Genomic DNA, 22,997 nt, shown 5'->3' on the forward strand with positions numbered 1-22,997 from the left:
CTACTTCCCTTTTAATGTTCTATCTTGAAACTATTCTAAAAATATTACAAAAGATATTAATTGGGCTTGGGCCTCATCTTTTGAGAAGACTAATAAGAAGAACTTTAAATGCTTTGGGCCTTGTCCATTTCTTCTATTGATGAAGTCCTTATTTCTTTGTTGAGATAACCCTTCAAGTATAGCATCCTTGGTCATCTTTATGTACTTTTGGGTTACATCAACTTATCTTCCTTGTGGTAAATTACTTTTAACACAAAACTTTAATCATGTCAGCTCATTCTTCTAATTCTAGAGAAAGTGATAGAAAGTCAATTAAAGATCTTTTAAAACAACTATCAAGAGACTTTCAAACACTCTCAAATAGACAATTGGAACATGAGGCCCAACTCAAAGAGAGGGATGCTCATTTTTCATTAATGGTATAATCTATGCTACTTTTAACAAGAAATTAAAAGCTATTCTACATTAGAGTGTATGGTATAAAATGCGTCCTCTTGAACCCTTTGGACCATAACTCTAGTGGTTGCCTCAATTAGACATGTTGGTGGCCTTTCAATGGAGTTGGTGTGGAGCCTCTTCCATCATTTACGAAGTACTTGGAGCTAGGAAAAGCCAAGGAGCACTTGTGGCGAGCATTTGGTGAGCACGTGGACCAAGCAAGAGTAATTGGTCTCCAATTGGGATATGCATGAAGAAGGGGTCTTGAAATAATTATTGGAAATAGGATAAGGAAAGCAGAATGGAAGGAATTGGCTTGATGGTATGGTAGAAGGAATGCTAGTAAGGGTGCAGGGAGTTTAATTCTAGGTATGTAGATGAAGTAGGGACTGGGAATGCTGTCAAATGGTATATTGGATGCCTAAGACCATTTCTGGTTCATGGAAGAAGAAGAATGCCAAGGCATTGTATATCATTTAGCTAGCATGTGGAATGGAGGTTCTAAGTCAGTCTTGAGATAGAAGCTTGGAAAAATTGGGAGCCTTATGGTGGAGAAGAAGGAAGGGTAGAATCTTTTAAATATGCATCAAAGCTGTTGAAATTCCTGCTATCTTTTCAGCTGCTAAGGGCTACATAGTAAAAGTTTGTGGACAAATTTCCCCACACTAGAGTATTGCTTTGCACAATGCATCTTTGCTGAAATTTCTAATGTGGAGTCCAGTTTCAATGCATCTCAGGCCTATCTCTAATTTTTAAGAATTTAAAGTTTAGAGGTGCAAAAGGTATCAATACAATACACTTTGTTCTGTTTTTTTGGATGGGTCTGCTTAGGCAGTAGATGCTCTCTATTTTTAAGTTTTTGCTGCAGCCATAATCATTATTATTCCACATGGTTCTGCTGCATAATGTGGTATAATGGGTGTTGAATTGTGGTCTTTGGGGGATCTTAGACAATGGTCTCTTTAGATCATTTGTGTAGGCTTTTATGGGTTGGTGGAAGGGATATTCATTGTATGAATGAGTTTTGTTTTATTATCAAGAAACCAATACCCTTAGTTGGTTTGGGTTTCTTGGATTCTGATCCTGCCTGTTGACCGGAACGCTGGAGAATGCCTCGTCAAAGGATCGACGTGCGCACCGCTTATCACCTTCGTTCCTCCCCTGGATCTACTTCAAGAACCTGTAAAGAAACGACACGGCGCCGCTGCGGCCGATCGCACTCCGACGCTCAAGTCAGTGACGGTATCACCAAATACTAAGAACTAGAACCGTGCAAATCCTCTCACAAACAGCTCTGTCACTCGCAAGCGTAAAGTGTATGAACTGAACGTGCGTACCTCAGAAAGTCTGTTAAGAACTCTTATATACCTGGTGGCTTTCTCTCTCCTGGCAGTTACAGACTTGGACACGTGGCTCGTATCCGACTGTACACGTGCCATCATCTGGAGGCTCCCTGACTTGGCGCTGCTTCTACTCTCATTTTTGGCTAAGTTACTTATGCATGGTACTGCCCAGTGCATAGCTAACTTAGGAGTGCGATCTCTACTGGAACTGGCGAGTTAGGGCCTTCATACACCTTCCCTGTGGTCTCGCCGGCCGCCTTCATAATCTGCTTCTCCTTCATCTTCGGCGATGTGCTTGTTCTGGCGATCTCCGACTGCTTGGTCGCCTGGGTCTACATCTGGCGACTTCATCTTCAACCTGGCGATCGCCCATTCTGGTAATCTGGAAATCGGAACACGCCAACTTAACAATCGGCGACTACACGTGCCTCCCGACTTCCTTCCCATCTGCCAACCTGGCGCCTTGTCAACACGCCTACACTGTAGCAGGATGTCACGTCATCACACCCGACCACCAGGGCGGTACAGATTCTGTATACGGATTGAAATACTCATGAAGTATCTCTTTTATTATATTTTATTTTTTGTTGATAAAAAAAAACAAAATCTTTAAATTGTTTGTTGTTAACAGCAAAGCATGAACGAAACATTAACATAAGAAGAGGAAAGTTAAACAAAACCTTCACATTCAACGTATTTTACTTTAAACATCAAATAACCCAAAAAAAAACCTAAACGCAACAACCAAAGTAAAATCAACCAACAAAACTTAGTATGTGGAAAATTCAAATCGTTGGAGAAAACTTACATGTAGAAGGAGTGCCACGAAAGATTGAAAGCAAGAGCACCACGAAAGATTGAAAGCAAGAGCACCATGGAAGATTGAAAGATGGAGGAGTACCATGAAAGATTGAAAGACGGAGGAGCACAACAGAAGAAGAAGAATGCTAGAGCACCACGGTAGAAGAACACTATTGGAGCACCACGAAAGAAAAAAAAATGCTAAAGCATCATGGAAGAAGAACAATGTTGGAGCACACGGAAGAGGAAGAATGTTATAGCATCATGGAGAAGAAAAGGGAACGTCAGAGATTTAGAGTTTATTTTAATCTATCACAAAATTTACTATGTCGATTTTAAATTGAACACAAATATTAAGTAACCTATATGACAGTTAAAATATGACCTATCATAATAACTAGTTATTATGTAGCTCAACTCACATAATAAGTCTTTCCAAAATTACAAATATACCACCATAATATTTATTGTGATGAGTGATTAACAACCGTCATAAAAAATTGTCATAGATTCCTCATTTTGCATTAGTAATGATATATATGTAGATGCAAACTTTATCTTATAATTAAATTTTATATGACGAAGTTAAACTTATATTTTATTTTCTTAATATATATATATATATATATATATATATATATATATCCAAGAACTAATATTTATATATTACAAACTTTCAGTGAAACACCATGTTGTAAAAACATATTTTATCATATATAATAAATAAATATTTGCTTCAGCGAAATAATCAATGGAGTAAAATGTTTGTCATAAATTTTTGCTTTCTTAAAAAAAATCACATTCCAGTATTTGTTGAGAACCCTAATAATATAGCAACATGCAAACAAGAATTTTGATATTGATAGCTATAATTTACGATTTGATGGGTGAATTTTAGGATATCAGCTAATTGAGATGTAAAAATGTATAGTAACACATAATCTGAGTTTTATAAAATAAACAAGAATTTTGATAGCCTAAAAATGAAAATTTATAGTTACGTGAAATAATCATTTTTATTAATGACGAGATTTTGGAGAAAAGGGTGAGTTGGTGATTTTCATGTACCATAATCTTTTTATCTTGTATTTAAATAATCCAAAGGTCGGTGATGAGTAAATGACTTTTATTGAATATGGATGAGGATGAGGATGACTCAAGAACAAAGACTAGATGAAGTAAAGGCAGAATGTAAATTTTCTTTCCAATTGTTAAAAATAATATTTTCTTAAGAGCATTTATTATTGATTTATTGATGAAGAATCTTCAATGAGAAGGAATGTAAACTAGTTCACTCAATTTATTGATGATGTATGAGTTGTGTTAAAATAGAAAAGCAAGGGATAGTTTTTTTATGAATGAGATTACAGCTGAAAAAGTGTTTCTTTTTTATATTTTAATTGAAAATCATAACCTATATAAAAGAAACTTTTAAAAATAATTTTATTTAAGATTATAGTTTTTCATGAAAAACCCTAGTAAATCAATTTCCGCAACAGTGTGTTTGTCCTTTAACGGAGAAATATGGAGTTCATCTTCCTACACATTCTTTTGACGAGGAATAAAGATTTCAAGAGAAATTCAATAACTCTAGAAAAATATTATTAAAACGTTTAAAAAATTTAAATTTTATTTTTCCAAAATAAACATTTTTTAATATTTTTTAAATTATTTTAAAAAGTTGTTATATAATTATAAATTTAATCATAGAATATTTTGAATGAGTTTAAGCCCGTATTATGAGTCCATTGTGAGGGTCATGAGCTTAAGTCGCTCTAAAAGTTGAAAATATTGCCAAAACGAATAACACTCCTCCCAAATATGCTTAATTTATCTTGTTTTTTTTTCTTTTTTTATTTAAAAAAATTACACTGTCTTCATAATTATTTTTTTACTAGACTCAAATATAAAAAAAAAAGATTAATTTCACACTAACTATACTTAATATATTCTTCTTTTTTTAAATTTTTTTTGGGGTAGGAATAATAATACCCTTCAAGTTTACGAGGATTTCAATTTTTAATTAATTATAAAATTATTGTTTTGGGACATAAAGAACGAGAGAATGAGAAAAGGGGAAAATAGGTGATAAACATGATAATAAATAATAAATGAGAAAAGGTAATATATATTTTTTAAAATATTGTCATATTTAAGTGCTTATAAGTCGTATATATCTCTCCTTTATGATAAAGCATATTATACCTTGGAATAAAAAAAGAAGAAGCAATAACAACGGTTGAGAGATAACATAGAATCAGTTCTAAACGTAAATGTTATATTATTTAGAAGATGAGGAAGGAAGGTAGAGGAACAAAAAATGGGGGCTACTCAATCTCAGGAAGAGCCACAATCACAAACACAGTTTCAGCAACAGTCACACCACCACCAACAGCCACAGCCACAGCCACAGCCACATGAACCTGCCAGAAGGGAATCATGGTCGTTCTCTCCTGAAGGCAACACAAAGATGCCACTGAAACCATGGAACTTTCAAGGACGGATCCCACACAACTATGAACATATACTGAAGGATGCAGACTCTTCAGTTGGTAATTCTTCCAGCTGGGGAAAGCTGTTGGATCAGCTATATGCTGCGGTGTTCTTAGCTCACAAAACAAAGGCAAGTTCAATGTCATTCAAAGTTTTTAAGTCCTCATGTTACCTCTTTATAGAAATGGACATGTTTTTAAGAGAAGTTTAACTTAAATGTGTTTTTAGTTCTTACACTCTTAACCAAAATTAAAAAAGGATGTATTTTCATATTGGTCATATAATTGTTATAATATAATTATGAAAACATATTTAATCTTATATCTTATAGTAACTCGATTTAAGATTTCATATACTGACTGAAGAATCTTTGGTGATTATCATTATTTGTGCACAGAAATATTGGGTAGAGAAGAAGTCCAACAGCAACTGTTTCGTGCTGTACGCGAGAGCACTCTCAATCACCTGGGCAGAAAATCAGAACTATTGGAGATGGGAACAGCAGAAAGAAGAAAGGTAAACATGTATCACCAATATTATATTTAGAGTTTCCCAGCCGAAAAAGTAATGACAATACTATTTCAAATTAAACCATAGAAAAAAAGTGTTCTCCATAGTAGATCTATAAAACTAATTTTTGTCCTTCATACCAACTTGCTATAAACTAGCTCCAAATAAAGTTGTTATGTGTGTGTGTGGCAGCGGCACGATGATAGAGTTGGCTAGGCTGAAAATGGTATGCTGGTTAGAAGTGCATGGGAAATTTGACATTGGAATGGTTTCACCAGGAATTTTGTATCAAGTGTCATTTATTGTGATGTTGAAAGATTCAGCTGAAGGGTGGGAACTTCCGATAAATGTTAGACTTGTTCTTCCTGGAGGGAGGAAACAACAGCACAAGGAAAATTTAATGGAGAAGTCAAGGGAGAGGTGGATAGAGGTTCCAGTAGGTGAGTTTGTGGCCTCTGAAAAAGATGTTGGGGAGATGGAGATCTCTTTGTATGAATATGAAGGTGGCATGTGGAAAACTGGCCTTCTCATCCAAGGTGTTGCCATCAAGCCAAAGAATTAGCAAACACTTTCAACTTAACTTATTTCTGAAATCTATGCTTGTATCCAACAAATATTAGTTTTAGTTCATGTAAAATAAAAATTCAGTTTGGATTCCCTTTTATATCTTGTTTTTCAATAACCTCTTTTATCAGTAGTTTCTTGCCTCTAGTTCTCACTGTTGTGTCATTTTTCTACATTTTCATTTGTAGTCTGATTTTCTTTTTCTCCTGTTCACAACTGTCTGATAAATTTTAAGTTACTGTTAAATTTTGCCGGGTTGACGAATTCATAAAAGTTATCAGAGTTATAAATTAACTTATTATTTTTTTTTATCACATTGAGGTGAACATATGATATGGGAATAACCCATTCATGTTTATTTGGTAAAATATTATTCTCTATCAACATAACGTGTTTATATAGATGATTTTATTTTTTTTGTTTTAACAAGAGTGGTAGAAAAAAACTCAAACATAGTTAAAAATACCATAAAACCTCACAATATATATATATATATAAATATTAAATATAATATGTTCGTCTGCCAACGGCATAGGCGACCATTCGACTTCTGAACCAGACCGTTACTATCCATTTAATGAACAATGGATTTTAAATGAAGAGCGCTTATGAAACAATGAATAACAGTTACATGGCTAATCCAAAAGATTGGTAAGAGTCCATTCAAAGAATACCACCTGATGAGCCTACAAATATTCACTCTCCAGGAAGTACAATTTATCTAATGTCATACTCTTAACTCTCACACTACTAAGAACCTGTTATTCTTGTGTTCTTATTGACTTAAACATTGAAAAGTCGTCTTTTTCAAATGGACCTCCCCTTTCGTATTGGAGACCAACTAAGATCTCAATCTCGATGACGTCCAATTCTCACCGAGTTGCACTCCCAAACTCATTTTCGATAGAAGCAATAATAATTTAAGATATATGATCATGAGTTTGATTTTTTTTTAAGAAAAAAGGGACAATTTAACTAAAACATTAATGTTAATTAAATCAATTTTTTCATATGATGACAATAGGAGAGTTAAGTCAATTTTGAATGTACACAAAGTTATAAGGCGAGAAAAATATATTTATGTCCATATGTACAAACTCACCAAACATAGGCAAAGCATCAACTAAAATGCAGGCTAGCTTGTCTCTAACTAACATAATTATTTTTTCTTTTTAATTTATTATTATTATTATAATGTATCGACTAGACGATCTAGGATTGACTAACCAAGGTAAAATTACAACATAAAGAACACAATAAATAACTATTATTACTAGCACTTAGTACTAACATTGAATAGGTTGTCATTAATAGTTATGAAGTGTCATTAGTAAGAATCATTGACATTAAATGAGTCAAGGAGAATATCCCCAACAATAACGAAGAGAGAGGAAGGACACTCGTATAAAGGAGGACAAGACAAATGAGGAATGTACGTTTTTTATATCCCAAAATAGAACACTTAAAACATTAAAACAGAGCACTGACTTGAGCATCGGAGTGCAATCATAAGTACTCCAACTGACCGAGCATCAACAATAAAAGAAAGAGATTGAAGAAATGATACAAACACATCAGTCACTCACCGACAAACATAAGTACGGTCTAAACTCCTCACAGTCCTCACAGGTGCATATAATAAATATAACTAAATATATTTATTCATTATTTCAATGTATAAATATAAATTTTATTTCATATTCTATTTTTATATAGTAAATATTAAAAATTTATCAATAACCTTATTAATTTTTCTTTTTAACTTTTTTAAAAACTTGTGCGGCGTGACTCGCCAGCCCGGAGCTACGTGGGACAAGCCAAATACATCTCACATGTGGGACTCTCAAAGTAAGGTGGGATAGTATGCATTGTCTTATCACTACTATAATCTGTATTTGATTTTTTAAAGAAAAAAAAATAAGGACATCAATGTTAATAAATAAAATTTTTCATATTTATTAATATTTGTGGACTATTTGTATTTAAATTTTTTAAAGAATTTTTTTTTTAATTAAAGACTTCAATCTTAAATAAATCAGTTTTTTCATATTTGTTATTAATACTTATGCGACCAACTCTTATATATTTGTTTAAGTTTTTAGTATTTTAATTGTGTTGACTATATTTTATCTTATCATGATTTATGACTACAAATAAATTTTTTATTTTTATCTGTATATATTTACATGGAAATACATACATATATATGTGTGATAGTTTTACTTTTTTGTAAGACCAGTTTTTAAGAAAATTATTTGCATTAATGTTCATAAACTTTCCGTAATGTATATTTTACATTCCTAAATAAATGAAAGATAGCCCCAAGAAATAACACGGTTGCAGGAAATGGGGCTCAGAAAGTTCCTTGCCTTTGCTGGTCCACATTCTCGCTTTCCTCTTCGATGAAATAGTACTTTCCTTGAACAAAATGAAAATACAAACAAACTAGAGAAAAATTATACTAAAAGATAGCAACTTTGTACATAGCATAAATATGGCTTTCATTTCACAACTGATTCATGATATTCACATAGTGTATACAAGAATGTCAGGAAGATGGTATTCATTTTCATACATGAAACGGGGAGGAATATGGCACCGAAATCAAACGAATATATATACAAGAGATGTCAACCATTATGAATTATATATAAGCCCCCGATGTTACACGTACTTCAACAGAATGTGATTCACGAGGCATCAACTGAAACAGCCAAAGCATTCAGTTGAACATGTTTACCCTCACTGCCTGGGTGAATAACGACGGTAGCATGAGCTTCGGAATAAGATTGATTGGGTCCTTCATGTGAAACTGATATGGAGCACATTTTATCGGTTGTATTACTACTTAGGTCATCTTGGTCCTTGGAAATAATTTCCCATTCCTCTTTTAGGCATGCTACATCTACACCATTCTCTTTATACCTCTCAATTTCAAAAGCAGTAGGTAGAATCACAAAATCATTGAGGGGATTGTAAAAGGGGTCAGGAACTCCAGCCTTCAGCCAGTGCTTGATAAGACGGAATACATGTGGCTCACGAAGGATGCCCCGATGTTCGCCTGGCACTCCAACCCTTGCCTCAGCATTAAGACCATCGGCCTGCATTTAGGTTTAATCAAAATATATTTTGGGCTTTAGCTCAAATAATACTAACACTACTGATACATAATTGACACAATGTCAAGAAAACTAAATATAATTAGATTCGACATATCAATTGCACAAGGATTATTTATGTATAGGAAAATAAGCAAACCTTAGCCGACTCTATAGGAACTGTTCCATCACCATCAACACATACACATTTGGCCTGAATTTTAAGAAAGAAGCAAGCATTAACAACCAAAGAAAAGAAAAGTAACCACATGATGAGGAGAAATAATTTACAAAGATTTAGCATAAAGAATGCTCAATTAGAAAATACTTGAACTACATCACACTGGAGAGAAAAGTGAGATAACGTTATGAAGAGAAGAGGTTGTCACATTCCAAGGTCAGACATACCACAACGGCTTCAAAAATAAATTTATTTAAATTTACCAATTCTATTAGCCAATACACTTTATTGAACTAATCAAATGAATACAGACAGCCAAAATGCAGATGGACCCACACTTTTCTTCAGAGTAATAAAAATAATACTGTATTTTAAACCCGGGGAATGGATATTGTGTGCACCATACCATACAACTCGTATTATTCAAGACATAACATGATTCACGAAACACATATTTAACACAATCACAAATGTATTGACCTGGAAATAACGTAGCTGTTGCAGATCTGTAACAGGCCTGTCCCCACTCCCAAAGCTGTAGAATAATAGTTGTGTCAAGCGACGGTTACATGTTTCCAAAAGAATTATAAATATTTACATGCATCCATTTCTACGGTAGCCAATGGTAACATCCAAAGAATTGATAGAGGCATTACCAAACACTATGAGGTGTCTCAAGACTGGTCCCATAAATATTGTAAAATTTAACTTGTGAGGGAAGTTTGGCAGAAGATAGAATCTCCCATGTTTTGTTTGCCCAATTAAGGATATCCAAGTTGAAGGGCAGGGGTATATCCTTGCCATCATAATTAACCTGGATCACAGTTAGAGCTACATATCAATAAACATCCTAGATGACTAGATCGTTAATAGCAACACTGGTACTCCTTAAATGCATTACTGTATTCTAAAGAAATACATTATTACACTGACATCCTTTATGCATTACACGAACACCCTTTATACATTAACCTAACCCTTTTATTGCTTGAAAAAAATTCAGTAAAGTTGTTGTAAACACTAAAAATGTACAAGGGGTGTTAGTGTAATTTACTCAAAAGATTTCCTTAAACTAGGAGAGAATAGAGACCAAGTTAAAGTTCTAATCCAAGTTCATCTCTAGATATGAAAAAGGCAAAGCATCTTTACATCATGATTTCTTCCATTCAAATATTCATTAATCATTATTTGTAAATTTTAATAGTCAAAGGCAAAAAGTGTCTAATGCTCCAAAAATAAATTTTAAACTATAATGTATTCCATTTCATGGAAATTTCATACTCAATTTAACGAAGTTCCATTAATATCCATGCTGTGCAAGTGGTAACTCACAGTGTTATTTACAAGAGCTTGCTTCAAAATCTCAATGCTATCAAACGGTGGATATGACTCCAGAACAACATGTGATTTCCCTTCAGAATCATGTCTCTCACGCCACAGTTCCAGAACAGGAACATGTTGCCAATGAAAATTAGGACAACCTCTCAGTTCATATACGGATGGACATTCAATAAGCTGTGATTGGAACAAACTTCAATAAATAATTTACAATATTGAAGTATCTAAATACCAAAATCAGAAGAGAGAACGAAATTAATCAAAACAAGAAATGCATACAAAAACAACGCAAGATTGCGCTTTTAATAATCTTTTTTCAATAGGGAGCAGCATAAACAACAGAAAGAGAGAACACCATCCAACAACACATACACTTGAAAATCAAAACATCCAGACTATATCAGAAGATCATACAAAAGATGAAAGGCAATCCAGTAATAAAATAACTTCTACAAAACTATAAATAATAACAGAGAAAACTATCATTATATTTTTTCATACCATATTATGTCACATAATTCTTTTTTCTTCTAGTGTAATCATAGTTTTGAAAAGTACAATTGTGAAGTGTGACAAGTAATTAAGCAATTCGGTTATTTGACTTTGATTTCAGGAAGATGTACTCATCACTGCTTTCCAATATCCTCAGAATGGTTAATAAACACTTAATCTATCCACACTTTGGCCAGTGGCCATGGCTGAATGGTAAGGATAAATTGCTGAGACAGTTGATAAACAAATTCAAGGCACAAATCCAGAAGACAAATAACTGATATGTACCAACTGGTGCATGCTCCATTTGGAAATATAAATGTTTTGTTCCCATCCTTCCACAAATGACATTCCATTTAAAAAGGTAGAATTAGTGCTTCCAGGTGCACCTGCAGAACAATGTACCCGTACAACTACACCATTATGCACTTTCCATGGAAAAAACAAAAAAATAAAAAACCTCTAACCAGCTAAAACAATACATATGATATGATACATTGAGGCAATAAAAGAAAATTATTAAATTATACAGAGTCATAAGTTCAAATCATATTTATTTTGGTCACCATCAAGTGAAATGATAATGTGTGATCTATTATGCACTAGTTTTTTCCATTAACTATTTTAGCCCATGAAGAAAATATGGCACTGCCTTATATATTAAACAAGGGAAAACAAATTTCTAATAGACCTGTCATTATAAATTGCATTGAAATGCTAAAAGAATCATTCATCAAATATCCTTAATTATAATTCCATACTTTTGATAAATACAAAATAGAATTACTTACCCTGGAACGGTGCAGCAATTGCAACCCAGTTCTTAACATATTTCTCAAAAATCTGAAGGCAACATAAAAATGTAGTCATGTTTCAGCAGTAGATAAATTCCAAGATTGAAGTGTATAAACCAAATATTGACAGATATAAATGATAAGATTAAACAGAAACAACAAAATAAAATAAAACCGAAATAAGCAGTTTAACAGATGTGTTACATCACTTTGCAGGCACATGAAACATTTCACTAAAAGACCACCCATAGAATGACTTATAATGTTTATCTTCTTCCCCCCAGCGGCATTATAAATTGATTCTAATTTATCAGCCAACCGATCCATTGTTTCCTGCAACCTAAATGAAATAAACACAGCAGTTGTAAGAAAAATTGCTTTCACTTTGCTCAAGTAACTACTTGTTATGTTAGAGAGCTTATCCTTGGGATTGTGGGGAATTAAACCACCAGTAAACCAATAACCAAAAGATACACTGGAGAGACATCAATAAGATTAAATTCCATTTGCATAATTACAGTTCACTTTAGGCTATGCTTATTTATCAAAATTTCGCTTCCTCAGAAAACTGTTCCTTCGAACAAAATAATAACAAAGTATAAAAATAGTGAATTCCTTACAAAGAAATAATTTCATTTTGAAAATGAGATAGAATCGGTTTTTCCATGCAGAAATATGACATTAAATACTCTCATAAAATGTACATATTTGAAAAGTACAGTGTTTGAATTTCTTTTAAAATTCAATGTTATGCAGTCTTATCAATGGTGGAAGGCCAAAATTCTGTCACAGAAACATGGCATAGAAAAATATGGCCCTCCATTCTAACATGGTGACACCCTTTAAGAACATCAACATTATGGATTAGTGATGAGAAAGGAAATGACTCCTCTTTCAAGATTCGTTAAACAACTCCAGCCTTAAACTAATTAGCTACCTGTTGCTTTGGCGAAAATCATATCCAAAGCCAAAAAGTGTCTTCCCCTCTTCAAATCCCCACTTACGCATTTCAAAAATCATGTCATGGAAATAATACACACCCTCACTTCCAATCATCTGCTCAAAAGAAATATATACGATTCATGAATAAATTGATTGAACATCTGCATTGCAACTCAAGCAATTCAGTATAAAGCAGGCGTACCAAGTCAGGGTCCAAAATATCAATTGCATAGAGTCCGTGCCTATCTTCCGGAATTGTGATTGTTGAATTTGGATCCATGGACTCAGTTTTTCCTGGTTTCAATGAAAAATATTCTTCATGTTCAGATCACCAAATTCAAAGTTTCTCATAGCACACTTTTCAGCGAAAAACACATTATTTCAGTAAAGAAATAAATAAACTGGACAGGCACGGAAGGTTGGATACGCACAGGCGTTAAACAGATAAGAGTACACATTGGGGCCATTTCGAAGAGCTTCTGCAGTGCTTATTTGGAGTTATCATATAAAAACTCAAGCTTAAAATTGAAGGTTAACAAAGTAGCTCAAAATTTAGTTAAGCTTTTGAAAGTGGCTCCAAGCTTTTTACTTAGCTTTAATTTGCACATCAAATTCGTGAGGCAAGTGACATTTTCATGTCAATAACATAAAAATATAACTCAGAAGCTACTATTTCTAGCTTTTGTTTGATGCCAATCAAATACTGCTACATATTAAACCAAACATATGGTCAACTAGTTTCAAAGGGAAGCTTCAAAAGGCATAAGCTCTCACTGTAATAACTCTTATCAAACAAACACTTAAATAAAATGTTTATCCACATACGTCCTTGCTCAATCATACAATTTCTTGACTCCCTTTCTAACTGTGGTCATTAATTAATTATTGGAAAGGGAGAAAAAAAAGAAGCAAAGCACAATTCGGCGTTTTACCACATAAACCTGCAATTTTAATTTTTTTTTTAAAGAAAAACAATAACACATACGCTGATCACATTTAACATTTTTACTTTTCTTTAATCCGGAAACGTCTTTAGATAAATAAGCAACAAGTGCAACTAAACAGCCTCAGTTTCAACTTCCAATGCCCTCAATTATAGTAAAATGAAAATTAGGTCTACCGGTAGAAGGATCATAACGAGACCAAAGCTTGGTCTTCAGCTTGTACTCGGCGCTGAGGAAGCGAACCCAAACGCGTTCCTGGCTCCCGTCGGCGTCGCTAACCGCGTGTAAAATGGAGCCGCCGACACCAGGAACGAGCAAAACGGGGTCGAGATTAGGGTTGACGAAGGCCTCTGGCTGCGGCTTCTTGATCAATTTGAGCCACAGCTCCACGGATTGGAGAATTTCCCCCAACAAGATCGTCATCGGGAATCGCGAGTTAGGGTTTGGAATGGTTGAATGATTTGGGGAAGGTGCTGGTTTCAACGTACAAGGGTTATTTTCTTCACGATAAGTGTTCCAGCACAGCTCTGCGTTGCACGGAAGGTTCAGAGTTTGAAGAAGAAAAACGATAGCGTGGAATTCGAAAACATTACTAATTGCCACTTGTCAGGGTTTATTATGGTTACAACTAATCATGTTCTGAATATAAAAACAATAAAGTTATGGGTACTGTTAATAAGTATATTTTTTTTTAATATCATATTCTCCATCTTAATAAATATTAATATTTTAATTATTTATAATTTTTTTAATTTTAAAATTTATTTTAATATTTTGCATTTTACTTATATTTTCATTAAAGAGATTTTTTTTTATTTTTTTTTATAAATATTAATATTTTAAATTTCAATAACACATTTACTATTTCTTTTTCCATTATACCTTTAACTCTTACATTAATTTTAAATAATTTACACATGTATTTATTGAGTTAAACAGCTGAGTAAAATAAAATAAAAATTACAACTATTTTATTAGAATAAAAGAATTAATTTCTTGAGTTATGTAAAGAAAACCTGAAAAAATATATAAAAGAGATAAGAGAGAATCAATTAAACTAAATTAAAAAAAAATAAGATTAAATTTTATAAAAAACATAAGTCTTAATTAAGTTTCAAATTCTTCTTATATTTAATATTTTTAATTGAATTTTTATTAAAAATATCTTATATTTTTCAATTGAAATTTTTATTAAAATATATCTTATATTTTTCAATTGAATTTTTATTATTTAAATTTTTCTATTAAAAGAGTGACGTGATTGGTAGCTGGTGTCTTGTCTCCTCATCTTACTATTTCCTTATCTCCAGCATCATTAATAAAATATGAACTTTCATAGTTAATATAAAATATTATAATTATATATAACATAAATAACTTTGTGTTTAATTGAAAATGTATTAAATAATAAAGAATTCCGCTATCAGTTATATAAACTGTAATAGATACATGTATATAAAGTAAAACATGACGAGACAATATGGTTCTTATCATCATCCATTAACCAAAAAAATTAAATAATAAAGTTTTAATAGAAAAATATTTTTTTAATAATTAATAGAAACCCAATTCAAAATGTGGAAATTTAGTAATTAAGAAAAAAGATACAAAATATAAGATTAAAAATTTGTAGATCAGCTTAAAAAAAAAACGTGTCATGTAGTGTAGTGAGGATTGGAGTTAAGCAGACTCTCCGACGCTATCCAGTTTCAGTCGCGGGTGGAGGCCTTCTTATACTACGCCACAGACGAAATGAAACTTGCTTCCTTGATTTCTGGTTCCACTGATTACACTCTCCTCCTCTCCATGAAGGTAAAAACACTCTTATCTCTCTCACTTTCATTGTGTGATTTTGAACTGTGTTATGTGTTAAACCAGAAAAAGAAACTCACTAGAACTCTTGGTATTGAATTTTTTTATTAAAAGGACAATGTTATGAGGGAGAAGAAGCCAATTCTTACAAGGGTGAAAGAAGTGACGTTATTCAAGACCTTGGCTCCTCCTCTTGTGGCTGCTTTTCTTGTCTTATCTCCAATTTGCACCACTCCACGTGAGTTCGCATCACTCCTTTCCCCTATAAGGCCTCTGCTTTTTTATTCAAACTGCATTACTACCAAAATGCAACGTCCTCCCTCTTGTTCTATACAGCAACTTTTCAAAATCAATCCTTTTCTTTTCGTGGGCATTAATGCTGAAACAATACAGAAAATAATTTAGATTTCATGGGACTGATTTCTCACAAAGTGAAAAATTGAGAGTTGAATCCCAATTGAAGATGTACAAAGGAGAGTTTCATGTCAATCTAGAACCACATCTTCAAAGCATGATTCTTCTTCAAGGATGAATATATCTAACCTCTTATATCGTTATCCTATTACTGTGTAGGATAAGTGTGTTGATTGTTATGGTAATTAACTTTGAAAGTTATATTGATAATTTTTAGTTTCTGATTAATTGATAGAATAAATACTTTTTACCTTTTAAACTTTATAGCATCTGTAATTTAAACTACAGAAGTTTGTTAGACAGTTCAAAGGGTGTGAACACTATATAAAAGACACCCCTTTGTATAGAATAGTGTTATAACTCTTTTATAGAGTTTTCTGTTTTGTTGGTTTTGTAAACAGAACAGTTGGTGTAAAAAACCTGCTGAGCAAAGTTTGTGTCTTTATAAACCTTTTGATAGGTGCTGTTTTGAATAAGAAATTACATCTATTCTACCAAAAATTAGTTGAGTGCATACCTGAGCTGCCACTGAAGGAGTAAGTCGGTGTAGAGGTGTAGATTTCTGGCACAATGTGGGTGAGTGCAGAGAGAGAGAGAAGTGATTGGGTTACTGAGAAACTTTTATAATATCAACAAGTTGGGGAGATGGAGATGGTGACCAATAAAAAGCTTGAATATTTGGGATATGAATAATATATGTACCTTGTTTCCTTTTCTCAATTCTCTATCATATTCTCTCTCTATCGTTGTTCTCGTTCTTGGTATAATCGAAAGCCACCTAAAGGTTTCCTTTGTCAAAAGCCTAATCGTTTTTCTAAATCTCTTACGAGAGGACCTAGACGCTTGCACACACGATCATTCATTTCAATTGGTATTGATTGAAGCAGACAAAGATGTAGGGCACTGGTGCTGGACCCAAGACTCCCCTGTGGAATTTGGCCATCGAATTGCTTGAATTAGCTCCTTCATACATCCTGGCCAAGGTAAACGCATGTTGTAGAGACTTAGGTCAGAACATTCTTACCATCATCTGGATTTCTTTCTTTAATCCAACAAGGAAGTACCTTAGAATATGATCATCAGATAACTTCAATCTTGTAATGATTGAATTGAACTCTTCAGGATAGGCATCAACCGAAGTCTTTTGTCGTGGACGCAACAACTCAACCATGGAATCATCGCCAATTGCACCAAACCCCATGTTGTCATTGGAGAGGCCATGGGACCCTTCTCCTCGAGATTGAGTAAGTAATTCCTGCATAGTGTCTTTCATAGAAAGAGTCAAGGTTTCCTTCAACGTAGTCGCGAGTTCCATAAACCTAGTATCCATCCTTTGGGAGATTCGATCTTCCATCTCCTTAGCAGCTTGAGCGGAGCGTGTTGAATCTGCCATTGCCATTGAAAGTACGCTGATACCAATTGATATGAATGATCGTGTGTGCAAGCGTCTAGGTCGATTAGGCTTTGGATAAAGGGAACCTGACTTCCGATTATACCAAGAATGAGAACAACGATAGAGAGGATATGATAGAGAATTGAGAAAAGGAAACAAGGTGCATATATCATTCATATCCCAAATAATAGTTCAATACTATATTTATAGAGTGCTAAAGATTACAAATGATAGAGATAAGTTATGCTAATTAAATCCCAACTAAAATAAATGATAAATGATAGAAACTACTAATTAAATCCTAACTAATTAAATCCTAACTAATTAAATCCCAACTAATTAAATCCTAACTAATTAAATCTTAACTAATTAAATCTTAACAACCCAACAATAATATTAATCAAATCCCAGAACTTTAGGATATAGCACACTGTTCAGCAGATTCAGTATCCTTGTGCTAATCAAGATTCTATGGAATTTTCTTCTACTGTTCTTGACATAATACATTTGCATTTTCCATCCTTTGATGGAACCAATTTCTGAGACTAAAGGGCCAAAGCTGAACAATTTTTTGAATTGGAAAATACACCAATTCATCAGCGAGCTAGGTTACTTCTTCTTTCTATGGAAGGCAAATTTTTTGCATGGCAACGCCATTACCTTAAAAACTGATTTCCAGCGTCATTCTTGGATACAAATCTGGAAGGATATGGAAAAGAGATTTGATGATGGAGCCTTTGATGATCCGTGGCTCAATTGGCTAGGTTAAAACAAGGGAGTTCTTTAGTTGACTATTTAGAAAAAATTTGATAACCTCTTAGCTAGAGTTATGGTTTCTGAGGATATTCTTTTAAATCTTTTCCTGTCAGGTCTCAATTTAGAATTGGAAAAATCTGTGCGCCTCCATAAACCTTCTACAATTCAGGAAGCAGTTAGATTGGCAACAGGAAGAGGTGTTCCAAGAGTTGGCCAAGAAAATGCAAGGCATTTCAGAAGCAAATTATAACAAATAGTGGGAGTCTAACAGTGAGATAAAGTTTTATAACAAATAGTGAGGGTGTCTGTTGAAGGATGTACATTTGAAAATAATACAAAACATTATCTTTCTGTGATTTCTTTCCTCTTCCTATGTGCGTGTTATTTCTTCCCAAACAAATTGGTATCAATGGCAAGGTTGATTCGTTAGTTCTCGGGTGTGTTCATGGACTGAAGAACCTGAATTTTGAAACAGGAAGAAATGGTGAGTTTGGACAATGTTGTTTCTAGCACTTTATCAGTGTTTGAAGCAAAGAACTTTGATGAATAGAGGGTGAAGATGATTCGGTTTCGAAGATGTAGGAGAATTGAAGGTGGGATTTCATGAGTTAGGAATAGATGCTACTGCAGAACAGAAGGCAGATTATAAAGAATTCAAGAAACTCATCAATGTGTTGATGTTACTGTTTTCGGAAAAATATCCAAGGCCACTACAACAAAACCAGTGATATTTTTGGTTAAGGCCTATGATTGTGCTGACAAGACAAAGAAAGTCAAGTTTCTGCCTTTCAGAAGACAATGAGTTGCTCTCGATTAATAATCAATAACCTGTTGCAGATTATTTCAACAGAATTCAAATACTGGTGAGTGGAATGAAGTCTTGCAAGGAGGAGCTCTCAGATCAGCAGCAGGTTGTTGACAAGATCTTGAGAACCTTTAATCTGCATTTTTATCATGTTTTGGCAAATGAAGAATCAAAGGACCTTGATTCAATCAGTACTGAAGAATTACAAAATTCACCCCCATGAACAAAGAATCAATGAGTGGAGGAATGCTGAGAAGAGAAGGCACATGAGCAAAAATTACAAGTCTAAAACAGTTTAAAAAATAAAGGGAGATGGAACCACGGAGGGGAAAGGAAAATGGAAAGGAGGAAGATTGAATGAATCAACTAGTGGCCAAGATCAAACTACTCAAGATCAGAGTGATTCGATTCGACCAACAAAAGATGAATTTTTCAAGGACTCATTTACACGAAAATTTTAATCAAGGATCCATCAGCCAACACACTCATATTTCAGAGACCAAATTGAATATTTACTCAGAAAATGTACTGAAGTAGTTTGAGATAAACAAAAATTGGTTGACACACTACTTAATCAGTTAGTAGATTTCCCTCTCGTATATAAGCCATGCTGCGACCGTCTCATTTCATCAACTTCACATCACCGATTCTCAAATTCTCTTTATTCTCATGTGTTGCAAAATGACATAGTTGCTTAACGATCTATGTTCAGAATTCTGATTCGTTGCTAATTGTTAGTGATTAAAAAAGTGAAATATAAACTGAAAAATCATCGCATCTCATCTCATGCTTGCTAAATATTTGTGTGCCCAATTGGCTAAAATCCGTTTACCGTTATTGGACCAACTTAGTTTTTTTCTTCAGCTTTAGCTTGTTTCACTTAAGAACTAGCACGTCTGGACTTGGAAGCTGTTGTAAGGAAATATTTACATGTAATTCACGTTTATTTTATTGTACTCTGCAGTTTCAAGAGCTGAAACCGTAGATATTCAGAGAGGAGCCACATTGTTTCGTCAAGCTTGTATTGGATGTCACGATGCTGGTGGAAACGTAATACAACCGGTGAGCATCCCCTTATGATGCAAGACATCTCCTTGCAGACTCAAATTAATTTGTTCATTGTCCCTTACTCTTTTCCACTATTTTAACTTACAGGGATCAACTCTGTTTACAAAGGATTTACAGAGGTAATAGGAGAAAAACTAAGCACCCTCGTGCTGAATTGCAAATATGATGGAGAAGGAAAGCATTGAATTTTTTTAAATACTTATTTTTGTTGAAACTATTGAGTACCAAGTATTTCATTAGTGAGTTCTTTGGAACATCAACTAATGAGAGAATTTAAAATTCACAATTTTTGGCCTCTAGCAAAAGGTATAGTAGTAACGTTTGACTATTTTTTGATATATCTTTGAAGTTATCCAAATTTTACTCAACAGAAATGGAGTTGATACAGAAGAAGCGATCTATCGTGTCACTTACTATGGCAAAGGACGAATGGCAGTAAGTTATCTTGTGTAGATTTAAAGAATGAAATCATTATACACTTAAGTGTGAGTGCATGCATTCACATGTCTTGGAGGAGTTAATTTAAATCATAAAAATGGTAGATAGAGGGTGAAGTTTAGATTTGGGGTATGTTTCATTTGTTAAAGAAAGCTAAAGAAAAGTGAAACAAGCCAACTCATCCTACTACGCATATATACACAGTTAATATGTTTCACTAGATGCCTTAAGATTTTGTTTTTCATCATTCATAGTTGATGTCTTGCACTTCCTTTCAGGGCTTTGGTAAAGAGTGCATGCCACGGGGACAGTGCACATTTGGAGCTCGTTTGGAGGATGAAGAGATCAAGGTATTGGCTGAGTTTGTCAAGTTACAGGCTGATCAAGGGTGGCCAAGTATAGACACTCAAGAAAAATGATTAAATTTTAAAATATAATTGTTTATTTCTTTCAACTTTTTTTGAAAAGTTTTGAAAACAAATTATTAGTTATTTAATATTAAGCTGAACCAGACATGCTGAGATTCCCATTAAACAACAATGTTTGCATGTGGCACCCATACTACCAAAAATACTCTTTATTCTTTTTAATTTTGAAATGGATAATCTAAGAAGTATTCCTGGATTGGGTATACATTTTAGATTTTATAATTTATAATGAATTTCTTTAAAAAAATATATTTTCAAATTATGGAATCCAAAAGATATTTTCAAATTATAGAATCTGAGATGTAAACAACAAAAAATACATTTTCAGATTGTAAAATTTGGAATGTATTTTTTTAGGGTAATTATATTTTGACACCCCGTTCCAGTTTACACCTATACTAAAATATTAATATTTATAGTAAAAGAAAATTTTAAAAATAAGAAAATGTCTTTAATAAAATATTAGACAAAATGTAAAATGTTAAAATAATTTTTAAAATTAAAAAGTTAAAAATAATTAAAATATTAATATTTAGTGGGGTGTAAAGTGGAGCAATGGGTGTCAAACCATCATTTTCCATTTTTTTAAGGACAAATGGTCTTTTCGCCTGATTTATGGGATGTTTATGGGATGTCAAGAGAAGTTATGGAGGTGTAGGAAGAAACAATCCTTCCATAATACTGAATAACCTCGGGGGTGTTTCTTTTTACACCTCGTTAAATTTCTTCCAGCATCCATCAATCAATAGGTAAAATAAGAAATATGCTCCATGTAATGTGAAATCATTTCGGAAAGTTCGTTCCATAACATACTCTGAAAAATTTATTCTGAAAAACACATTCTGGAGTGTATATAATATCTTTTGAAAAGTTTACTTCTAAAGTTTTGTTCCAGAAAACATTTTCTGAAAATATATTTTATAAATTTCCAGAAAATATATTCCATAAAAATTATGAAAAAATAATTCATAAGTCATTTTTAAGGTAAAACAGTCTTTTCAAATATTAATGAATGAAGGGAGAAGTTTGTTGGGGGTGTAGGAAGAAATACATAATCTCCCAGTACTAAAGCCTACTAAGAAAATTTCATATTCATCTCAAATAACTATTTAGATCACTCCACCGTATATACGGGTGTTATGTATATACATACGCACGACGGGGTTATTCTATTCACAAAAGCTATTAAATTAAATACTAAAAATAAACATTAAACTAATTTAACAACATAACGAAAACTAGTTTCTATATTTCAACTAAAATACATAATAAAATTATGTGTATAAACTGAAATACATAACAAAAATTGACTTTTGTTGTATAGTTAACTAACAAAAGAATGCTTGGACCCACAACAATTGATGAAAACTATTGTGTTAAATGTATGTGAAGAGAAAAAAAATTAGCACGTGAGAGTAAGTCAACTTCATTCCTTGGTCATGTATTACAAAATAGTGCGAAATTTAAATGGAAATGGGTTTGGAAATGGCGCCTAGAATGAGCTCACAAGGCAAGCATGACAAGGTGTGTTCCATGTGACTCTTTTAGGTTTAAATGATCGACCTAGGTTAATTAGGAGCTTTCTAGAAATCCTAATTTAATATATGTTGTTTTTTAGATGCCTAAATCCAACCTTAATTACAATTAAGAAAAATTAAAAGTAAAATTCCTATTATACTTTTGACAAAAATAAATTCTACTCTACACTAGGTTTATGGGATTTTTTGAACATGAATAGGAAAATTTTTCTGCCATCAGTACAGATTCTCAGCCTTCTTGAATCTTCCTTGCCATTGACCTAGTTGTTGGCCTGAACTTGGGCCTGAGCTTGGCCTTCTTCTATCATCCCCTCCCTCTTGAAGAGGATTTGTCCTTAAATCACATGTTTCTGCCTCTTCATCTTCAGTACCTGCAAAAGGTGTTAGATCCATAACATTGAAGGTAT

The 22,997-nt window shown here is 33.2% G+C and overlaps 3 protein-coding genes across 3 annotated transcripts; 2 read left to right on the forward strand and 1 right to left on the reverse strand.

Annotated features, from left to right (window-relative positions):
* Window positions 1-4,830: 4,830 nt before the first annotated feature.
* On the forward strand, window positions 4,831-6,249 carry LOC137810859 (lectin-like). The gene is made up of 3 exons (XM_068612325.1): window positions 4,831-5,205; window positions 5,473-5,591; window positions 5,778-6,249. The coding sequence occupies exons 1-3, from the start codon at window positions 4,903-4,905 to the stop codon at window positions 6,145-6,147; spliced, it is 792 nt and encodes a 263-aa protein (XP_068468426.1). The 5' UTR covers window positions 4,831-4,902; the 3' UTR covers window positions 6,148-6,249.
* A 2,384-nt stretch (window positions 6,250-8,633) lies between these two features.
* LOC137810860 (lecithin-cholesterol acyltransferase-like 4) lies at window positions 8,634-14,585 on the reverse strand. Its single transcript, XM_068612326.1, has 11 exons — window positions 14,115-14,585; window positions 13,197-13,288; window positions 12,990-13,108; window positions 12,257-12,392; window positions 12,050-12,101; window positions 11,547-11,647; window positions 10,761-10,943; window positions 10,085-10,242; window positions 9,909-9,963; window positions 9,408-9,461; window positions 8,634-9,250 (listed from the first exon to the last, which is right to left on the reverse strand). Exons 1-11 carry the CDS (start codon window positions 14,359-14,361, stop codon window positions 8,840-8,842), a joined length of 1,608 nt encoding a protein of 535 aa, XP_068468427.1. The 5' UTR covers window positions 14,362-14,585; the 3' UTR covers window positions 8,634-8,839.
* A 994-nt stretch (window positions 14,586-15,579) lies between these two features.
* On the forward strand, window positions 15,580-21,179 carry LOC137810861 (cytochrome c6, chloroplastic). The gene is made up of 6 exons (XM_068612328.1): window positions 15,580-15,750; window positions 15,865-15,988; window positions 20,083-20,180; window positions 20,274-20,305; window positions 20,558-20,621; window positions 20,903-21,179. Exons 1-6 carry the CDS (start codon window positions 15,691-15,693, stop codon window positions 21,041-21,043), a joined length of 519 nt encoding a protein of 172 aa, XP_068468429.1. The 5' UTR covers window positions 15,580-15,690; the 3' UTR covers window positions 21,044-21,179.
* Window positions 21,180-22,997: the final 1,818 nt, after the last annotated feature.

This window comes from Phaseolus vulgaris, chromosome 2 (genome assembly GCF_000499845.2).
Source record: "Phaseolus vulgaris cultivar G19833 chromosome 2, P. vulgaris v2.0, whole genome shotgun sequence".
Taxonomy (NCBI): Eukaryota; Viridiplantae; Streptophyta; class Magnoliopsida; order Fabales; family Fabaceae; genus Phaseolus; species Phaseolus vulgaris.